A 10,132-nucleotide genomic window follows, 5' to 3' on the forward strand; every position below is an offset into this window, starting at 1 on the left:
TAAAATAGTAAAATAGAGATAGAGCTAGGCAAGAAAAATTGAAAACCAAAAATTGACTTGAGCCGATATGTTGGATGGTTTATGAAATAGAAGTTAAAAGCTATAGTTATCTTAATCAAATTAAATTCTTTTTTTATTTAATTTATAATTAATTTTAATTTTTTATGATGTAAAAATAAATATTTTATATTTAAAATAGTGAAAAAAACTTAAACTCTTTTGTATAAAAATATTTTTTACTTGAATTAATATTGTTCTTTAAGAAATATTTATGAACAAGATTTTAAAGTTTTACCAAATAATTTCGAACACTATAATTTGTCAAAATAAGTGTAAAATTTCAAAGCCAAAAATTAATATGAAAAAATCGAAAACTAAATTGAACCAAATTATGAAGGACAGTTTGAAAACTACAAAAAAATCCGATCAAATTGTACTGATATCACCACTAAGTAGAGATGTTAAAAAGTGTCAAGTTCAAATCTAATTATGTGCAAATAATTTTCTATTTTTTATATAAATATATAAAATGACAAAAATACTCCTAAAATTATATAATTTACTTTGTAAAATAATGATATTTTAGTCATTACCTAATTAAGTTGATATTAGATATTGTGTGACCAAGGTAGTCAATTATGTACTAATGAGCATACTATTTTTCATACTATTAAATATTTTACACATTAATGTATCTGTAGGTTAACTTTTAGTTTCTTAATAAATTATATATTATATATACATGAAAATATATTTCAATTACATCTATTTAAATATGTTTATGTGCATATATGTGTTATAAAATTATTGATTAGGTTAAATAGCTTAATTTAATAATTACATTTTAATTTTAAATATAATTATTAAAAAATAAAATGTTTTAAGATAATAAATAAATAAAAGATAACTTTAAAATATCATTTTTTTATACAATTGGTACATGTTGGTATGTATCGATACAAGTCAATATTAATCAAAATAGGCCGAAACACAGTAGATGGTTGAAATGTACTAAAATCTATGAACTACTTAATACTGATTGAAGAATGGAACGATACCTATCCACCGATATGACTAATATCAATACAGTATCAATTATCATACTCGTAACACTAACTTAAGATTTTTATTTTTTTATGCGATAACCAATTAAGATAAAAATCATAGCATCTGTCGAATAAAGTGGCAGAATACAATATTATGTCTAGAAATACATATTAATAAATATATCCAATATTCATCAAATACAAAGATATAACATAAAACTATATAGCTGAATAGCTAAAGTCATCATCTTGAGGAGCCTTGGAGAAAACAGTAATTATAACTAAGGCTCCATATAAAATTGTGACGATAGCAGTGAAGTTAACAAGGTAGGCTTCGGCACCATATTTAGCAAGGCCAGAGCTCTCAAGGAACGTAAGCTTTTCCAGGAACCCAATGGCGGCGTTGGCGACAGCCAAGATGTATACAAAAAGCCCCACCACGACGTGCCAAGGAAGCGATTCTCTTCTTAATCCGGCCGCTCCTCCAGGGTAGAAGAATACCACAAAACCATATATCCACTGTCAAAAAATGACGGTAAGCATGCTTAAAGGATACTAGGCTTAAAAGGATCAATCACTTTAAATTTCAACTATAAAGATTGCTGCTGGTAAATATTAAGCGTGGGGAACTTGGTTAAGCAAGTTAGTATTGATTACCATCCCCTGTTTTATGTCCGACAAAATGGAGATAATTAAAGAAAGTTTGTATAATACCTGAATGCCATAGAGGACAATGATTCCAATCCCAAGCCAAGAATGCAAGCTGTAGAGATTAGCTATTGAACTCTCATTATGATACTTGAATGCCGCATAGATCCCAATAATACCCAGAATCAGTGCAATGGCATGAAGCACAAGATGTACTACTTTCTTGACTTCTTTCCTCAGAGGCAATGACTTGTAGCTCATAATGGCTGCATTTCTCAAATTTTAATGTTCTTCACATCATTGTATCTCACAGAAAACAAAATTGGGAAACAAGCTATCTGAATTATGGAATATAGATTGCCCCGTGTATGTATATCCCAACTGTCTCACCCCCTAATTTTATTTAGGTTAAAATAGCCCATAATTCTATACTTTTTCAAAAAATTTGGATTTAATCCATGTACTTTTCAAATTTTAAAATTTAGATTTAATTATTAATAATATTATTTTTTTGTTAAATTTATTGGTGTGACATTTTAAAATAAAAAAATATTCAGTGGTCATGTGACTAAAAAAAATACGGTTGTAATGAATCTAAAATTAATAAAACAATGTTAATAGTTAGACCTCAATTTTAAAATCTGAAAAAATAAAGAGATTAATTTTTTAAAAATAAAAACACAAAAATTAAATTTCTAATTTATGAAGCGTCCAAAAACTTAAACATATTTTAACCTTTCATTTAATACTTTAATACTTTGAAAGGAAAATGGGATGGGTTTCAAGATTTTCTTTTTCCTATAAATAAATGTAGGTGTGTTGGATTACATACCTTCACCTCCCAAGATAATGAAGCCAATCAACATCAATACAGGATGGATCTGCACAAAGATTAAATAGTTAGTGAATTTAACCACATAACCCTCCGAATTATTACGTTTTTTCCTAAAACCAAACGCATCTAGATGTCGAATTTGCTACAGCATTTGACATATATAATTTTATAAAAGAAAAAAAAATCTAAATGTTGATTTTGCTGGAGCATTTGACATGAAACCTTTGTTCTCAGAATTTGGGATGTTCATATATTGATACTGTTTTTGTTTTTATTTTTATTTATATATTTGAAGGATGATAGTATTCATGTTTAAATATGTGTTAGATATATATATTACAAAAAAAAAAAACTTTGAGAAGTCCCATGAAACATTGTTAGGAAGCCGGTTTTAAATCTTCAGACAGAGAGGAAATTTGGAATGCCAATCAATTCCAACACATTTTCAATTGAAACGTTCAAGTTGAAAATTTTTTTCCGGTTATTTTTGGGTTCATTTTTAAAATTTAAATTGTATAAATATATATTTAAAAACTACTTTCATACAAAAAATATAGTAATATAATAACTTTTTTCAATTTTATTAATAATAAAATTTAAATAAAAAAACTAAAATTGATTTTTTTTTCTTTTTTTGCCCTAAAAAACCAAAGTCAGTCACTAGCCTGACTGACAGCCCAATAATTTTATTTTTCATTGATAACCATATATAAATGCAAATATGAATTTTAACCAAAAAATACAAACATTAAATATGAAACTTTAAACTATAAATACCATTTAATTCAAAATACTAAATCTCACAATAATTATTATATATTGGTGATAATTGTAAATATGCCAAAGTCTTCATTAAATAATTTTTTGATTATTTAAAAAATAATCTGAAGAAGTCGCCCTTGTTCCTCCTGTTAACATTAATGGAAGACAATTAATAATGGTTGCCATTAACATTAATGGGAGACAATCAATAATGACAACCACCAACTTTGGAAAAGTGGCATGGGATAATTTTTTTTTGGTCCTTGAAATAATGGGCTATTTATTGTTTGGTCCTTGAACCTCAACTATAAATAGGCCTTCTCATTTCTCATTTCAATTCATCCCAACCAATCTTTCTCTCTTAGTTTTCTCTCTTCTCTCATTTGAGAATTCTTAAGGAATTCTATTTGTTTGTAATATTTTGGAGATAGTAAAGTTATCATCTGGTTTTAGTAGCCCGAGGACGTAGGTATAATTTACCGAACCTCGTTAAAACTCTTGTGTTCTTTTTGTCCTATTTTTCTTTCAATATTTGAAGGTATAATAGTAGTATTTAATTGTGCTATTAAATTACGTTAGAAGGAATATTCTGACTAAGGAAAGACTTGGTATTTAAGAGATCCTTGTGATCCACCTCTCTTCCCTGGGAATTGAACTTTGTGTGATTTTTTAGTACAATAATTTACACGCTTCCGACCCTATTGGAACTACAAGTGGTATCAGAGCCGAAGGTTAATCGTAGTATGCTCTGTGGTTGCAGTTTGAACTGATCTTCCACATCAGAAAAGATTTCCTTAGGTATATTGAAAGATTATGGAGAAAATGGTCGGTGTAGGAGCTTCAACATCGTCCATGTGGACAATACCGACAATTGCAAATGCAAGACTGGCCGTGGAGATATTTGATGGCACGGGCCATTTTGGTATGTGGCAAAGTGAGGTTCTAGATGCCCTTTTTTAGCAGGGTCTAGACATTGCCATTGATGAAGAGAAACCAGATGATGTACAGGAGAAAGATTGGAAGGCGATCAATCAGTTGGCATGTGGCACAATTCGATCATGTCTTTCTCGAGAGCAGAGGTATGCTTTTTCAAAGGAGACTTCTGCAAATAAGTTGTGGGTGGCACTTGAAGAAAATTTTTTGAAGAAAAACAGTCAAAATAAGCTCCACTTGAAGAAAAGACTGTTTCGCTTCACATACGTCCCAAGTACCACAATGAATGATCACATCACCAAATTTAATCAGTTAGTCACTGATTTGCTGAATATGGATGAGACATTCAAAGATGAAGATTTGGCTTTGATGCTGTTGGGGTCACTTCCTGAGGAGTTTGAATTCCTAGAAACTACTCTACTTCATGGCAGGAGTGATATATCTCTGAGCGAAGTCTGTGCGGCCTTATACAGTTATGAACAGAGAAAGAAGGACAAACAGAAAAACTCAATCAGAGATACAGAAGCTTTAGTAGTCCGAGGTCGTTCATACACTCGGAAGAAAACTCAAAAGGGGAGATCAAAGTCAAAGTCCAGACTCGAGAAAGATGAATGTGCTTTTTGTCATGAGAAAGGCCACTGGAAGAAAAATTGTCCAAAGCTGAAGAATAAGGGAAAAGCTGCTGTAGATGCTTGTGTTGCAAAGCATGATACCAGTGACTCTGAACTATCACTGGTTGCATCATCATCGTCGTTCCATTCAGATGAGTGGATATTGGATTCGGGTTGTACTTATCATATGTCCCCTAACCGGGAGTGGTTCTCTGATTTAGTAGAACTAAATGGAGGAGTTGTTTATATGGGCAATGACAATGCCTGTAAAACTGTTGGGATAGGTTCAATCCAATTAAAGAATAAAGATGGATCAACCAGAGTTCTGACTGATGTTCGGTACGTGCCCAGTTTGAAGAAAAATCTCATCTCATTGGGAGCCCTGGAATCCAATGGTTCAGTTGTTACTATGAGAGATGGGGTTTTGAAAGTGACATCTGGCGCACTTGTGATATTGAAGGGCATCAGGAAAAATAACTTGTATTACTACCAAGGTAGTACAGTTATTGGAGCAGTCGCTGCAGCTTCCGGCAACAAAGAATTGGACTCAATACAGTTGTGGCATATGAAGTTGGGACATGCCAGCGAAAAATCCTTGCAAATTCTGGCAAAGCAAGGATTGTTGAAAGGTGCAAAGGCTTACAAATTAAAATTTTGCGAGTATTGTGTTCTGGGAAAGCAAAAGAGAGTGAAATTCGGTACTGCTATCCATAATACAAAAGGTATTTTGGAATATGTTCACTCAGATGTGTAGGGGCCTTCCAAGACACCTTCATTGGGAGGAAAACACTACTTTGTTACTTTTGTTGATAACTTTTCCAGAAGAGTTTGGGTGTATACCATGAGAACTAAGGATGAAGTGCTTAGAGTTTTTCTTAAATGGAAAACTATGATCGAAAACCAGACTGGCAAGAAAATCAAGCGGCTTAGGACGGACAATGGAGGGGAATATAAAAGTGATCCGTTCTTCGATGTGTGCCAAGAGTATGGTATTGTTCGACACTTCACAGTTAGGGATACACCACAGCAGAATGGATTGGCAGAGCGTATGAATCGAACATTGCTGGAGAAAGTTCGATGTATGTTGTCCAATGCTGGGTTAGACAAGCAATTTTGGGCTGAGGCTGTGACATACGCTGGCCATCTTGTTAATCGTTTGCCATCATCTGCATTAGAAAGAAAAACTCCTATGGAGGTATGGTCTGGAAAACCGGCTACAGATTATGATTCCTTACATGTGTTTGGATCCACTGCATATTACCATGTGAAGGAGTCAAAGTTAGATCCGAGGGCAAAGAAAGCTCTCTTTATGGGAATCACTTCTGGAGTGAAGGGATTTCGTCTTTGGTGCTTAAGCACAAAGAAAATGATCTGTAGCAGAGATGTTACCTTTGATGAATCTGCCACATTGAAAAAGGTAGCAGATAAAGATATTCAGACGAGCAATACTCCACAGCAGGTGGAGTGTACTCCAAAACAGGTGGAGTTTGAGCAGATGGGGATTTGCCCAGTTAATAAGTCTAATTCTCCAGCCACAATGGAGGAATTAGAGGTTGAAGAGGTTCTGACCCAAGAACCACTAAGTACACCAGAACCAGTTGCAATTGCAAGGCCACGGAGAGAAATTCGTAAACCTGCTCGATTTACTGATATGGTGGCCTACGCCCTTCCCGTTGTTGATGATATTCCTATCACTTATCAAGAAGCAATGCAAAGCTTAGAAAGTGATAAATGGAAAAGCGCCATGGATGAAGAAATGCAGTCTCTCCTGAAGAACAATACTTGGGAATTGGCGCAATTACCGAAAGGTAAAAGGGCAATCGGATGCAAGTAGGTATTCGCAAAGAAAGATGGATCTCCTAACAAGAAGGATATTCGCTACAAGGCAAGATTGGTAGCTAAAGGCTACGCTCAGAAGGAGGGAATTGACTACAATGATGTATTTTCCCCTGTTGTGAAGCATTCCTCCATTAGAATTTTGTTGGCCTTGGTAGCACAGTTGAATTTGGAGCTAGCTCAACTTGATGTTAAGACGGCTTTCTTGCATGGTGAGTTAGAAGAGGAGATCTATATGACTCAGCCCGAAGGATACACAGATGCTGGTGGTAGAAATTGGGTTTGTAAGCTGAACAAATCGCTATATGGATTGAAGCAATCCCCGAGGCAGTGGTACAAGCGATTTGATAGCTTTATGAGAAGGCAGAAGTACACAAGAAGCAAATATGACAATTGTGTGTATTTGCAGAAGCTGCATGACGGATCTTTCATTTATCTACTCTTGTATGTTGATGATATGTTAATCGCTTCGAAGAGCCAAAAAGAGATAGACAAGCTGAAGGCTCAGTTGAATCAAGAGTTCGAGATGAAAGATCTAGGTGAGGCCAAGAAGATTCTCGGCATGGAGATAAGTAGAGATATACAGAGAGGCAAGCTTTGTTTGAATCAGAAGCAATATCTGAAAAAGGTATTACAATGTTTTGGTGTAAATGAAAACACAAAACATGTAAGTACCCCACTTGCTTCTCATTTGAAACTTAGTGCTCAATTATCTCCGAAAACTGAAGAAGAAAGAGAATATATGGCAAAAGTCCCATATGCTAATGCAGTTGGGAGTTTGATGTATGCGATGGTGTGTACGCGGCCTGACATTTCACAAGTTGTTGGAGTTGTGAGCAGGTATATGCATGATCCTGGGAAAGGACATTGGCAAACTGTGAAATGGATTATACGGTATCTTCGAAAAACCGTAGATGTTGGTTTAATTTTTGAACAAGATGAAGCACTTGGTCAGTTTGTAGTTGGATATGTTGATTCCGACTTTGCTGGTGATTTAGATAAACGTCGTTCAACTACGGGGTATTTGTTTACTCTTGCGAAAGCCCCAGTGAGTTGGAAGTCTACCTTACAGTCTACAGTAGCTGTGTCTACTACAGAGGCAGAATATATGCAGTTACAGAAGCTGTTAAGGAGGCTATTTGGCTTAATGGATTGTTGAAAGACTTAGGAGTTGTTCAAAGTCACATAAGTTTATATTGTGACAGTCAGAGCGCTATTCATTTAGCGAAAAATCAAGTCTATCATTCAAGAACCAAGCATATCGACGTAAGATATCACTTTGTGCGGGAAGTCTTTGAAAAAGGAAAAATTCTACTTCAGAAGATTCCGACAGCAGATAATCCCGCAGATATGATGATCAATGTGGTAACAACAATCAAGTTTAATCATTGTTTGAACTTGATTAACATCCTGAGAATTTGAGCACCTTCAGGTGTATGGCGCTCGAGAGCGCATTTGTAGGCACTACAAAAGATAGCTTTATCGAATTTGGGGAGTTGAAGGAAGTGTGTGAAGATGTGATTATCCTAATCAAATCTTCAAGGTGGAGATTGTTAACATTAATGGAAGACAATTAATAATGGTTGCCATTAACATTAATGGAAGACAATCAATAATGACAACCACCAACTTTGGAAAAGTGGCATGGGATAATTTTTTTTTGGTCCTTGAGATAATGGGCTATTTATTGTTTGGTCCTTGAACCTCAACTATAAATAGGTCTTCTCATTTCTCATTTCAATTCATCCCAACCAATCTTTCTCTCTTAGTTTTCTCTCTTCTCCCATTTGAGAATTCTTAAGGAATTCTATTTGTTTGTAATATTTTGGAGATAGTAAAGTTATCATCTGGTTTTAGTAGCCCGAGGACGTAGGTATAATTTACCGAACCTCGTTAAAACTCTTGTGTTCTTTTTGTCCTATTTTTCTTTCAATATTTGAGGGTATAATAGTAGTATTTAATTGTGCTATTAAATTACGTTAGAAGGAATATTCTGACTAAGGAAAGACTTGGTATTTAAGAGATCCTTGTGATCCACCTCTCTTCCCTGGGAATTGAACTTTGTGTGATTTTTTAGTACAATAATTTACACACTTCCGACCCTATTGGAACTACACCTCCTATAAACAGTATCCATTTTGGGGAGGCACATGGCAAGTGATGTTTCTTAATGTTGGTGAAAAACGTGGGTAGGTAGGCAGGTGATATTCATGAGAAATAGATGTTGAATTCAAAACAAATTAAATTCCCATAGAGTTTGGCATTTGCACATTGCACCTCCACAAAATCCAAATTTAACAAAAGCTTCCATCTTCTCTTGTTTGGTGATGGTTAAAGGAGCAGCTTCCCTCTTTTCAATCACTGCTTTAAACTTTATTACAACTTTTGAAATATATATATATAATGAAATGAATGGAGCGCCTTGTCTTTTTACTAATATTTCTGTATTATATTATATATTTAATTACAAGAAATAGGGTGAGGTTCAGAAAATCCTGTACGAGAAGAGGATGAGGAGACTTTTAATGGCACAGAAATCTAGTCTCAATTCATTTCGAGAACAAAATGATTTGAATCTCAAAACACCAAACAAGATTCCACTGGAACCCATGATGGAGTTCATAACAAAGTAAACCATTGTTTTTAAAAAGACTTACATTGAAGATGAGACTTTTGTTGGAAGACTCCCAAGCTAACCCACCTCTCAAGTATATGCACCAAACCAACACCATAACAGCACCCGCACTGGCGAGCGCGTGTGGAACAAACGCCAATTCCCATGATTTGACTTCTATCCCCATCTTCCCTCACTCTCTGTCTCCTCTCCTGTTTATGTTTTAAAGACGGAAATTTTAAGACTCTTCCCCATTTGTTCCGGGTAGATAAGGACCGTTGGATGGTGATCAGTAGATGTACACGTTGGTCTCAATCATTGGTGGCCTTTTATTTGCTCTATGGCATTGGCGTCGCTTCTTCGGCTCGGCTGCTTGCTTCTCGAATTTCAAGCCTCCCAATTTATTATGAACTTATGATTAAAAAAATTAAGATTTGACTAGTTATCATCGTCGTTTATGATAAAATAGAAAAAAATGCTTCACTCATTTTATTTGAATATTCATGTTCAAACATAATTTTAATATTAATGCGATTTAAACATAAATTATATTTAAAATAATGAACACTCAAATTATTATATTATTATATGGTGTTTAAATTCAAATATAATTTTAAGTTAAATTTTCTTTATCATTGACACTATAGAATTATTATTCTTTAAAAAAAAAAAAAGAAGACAAAAACGTAACTTCCATTTCTAAACTCTTAAAAAACATATCACGTGACCGGATTAATTAATTAATTATTATCTCTCTTATTAGAATATGTAATTCAATAAGGATAAAAAGTTGAATTTGCAACTTTAAAAATGTGAAAACATATACCTTAGGATACTAGAAATTTAT

The 10,132-nt window shown here is 34.0% G+C and overlaps 1 protein-coding gene across 1 annotated transcript; it reads right to left on the minus strand.

The window, feature by feature from the left end:
- Positions 1-1,149: 1,149 nt before the first annotated feature.
- LOC107930177 (transmembrane ascorbate ferrireductase 1) lies at positions 1,150-9,602 on the minus strand. The gene is made up of 4 exons (XM_016861760.2): positions 9,329-9,602; positions 2,527-2,575; positions 1,761-1,960; positions 1,150-1,565 (listed from the first exon to the last, which is right to left on the minus strand). Exons 1-4 carry the CDS (start codon positions 9,470-9,472, stop codon positions 1,266-1,268), a joined length of 693 nt encoding a protein of 230 aa, XP_016717249.2. The 5' UTR covers positions 9,473-9,602; the 3' UTR covers positions 1,150-1,265.
- Positions 9,603-10,132: the final 530 nt, after the last annotated feature.

This window comes from Gossypium hirsutum, chromosome A09 (genome assembly GCF_007990345.1).
Source record: "Gossypium hirsutum isolate 1008001.06 chromosome A09, Gossypium_hirsutum_v2.1, whole genome shotgun sequence".
Classification (NCBI taxonomy): Eukaryota; Viridiplantae; Streptophyta; class Magnoliopsida; order Malvales; family Malvaceae; genus Gossypium; species Gossypium hirsutum.

Bases quoted from the DNA above. Each gene is read 5' to 3' on its own strand.
- LOC107930177 (XM_016861760.2), bottom strand. From the start codon at position 9,472: ATGGGGATAGAAGTCAAATCATGGGAATTGGCGTTTGTTCCACACGCG. The intron at 1,961-2,526 runs GTATGTAATCCA...TGAGAAATGCAG, and splicing joins CATTATCTTGGGAGGTGAAG to CCATTATGAGCTACAAGTCA. The intron at 1,566-1,760 runs GTATTATACAAA...ATTTTTTGACAG, and splicing joins TTGTCCTCTATGGCATTCAG to TGGATATATGGTTTTGTGGT.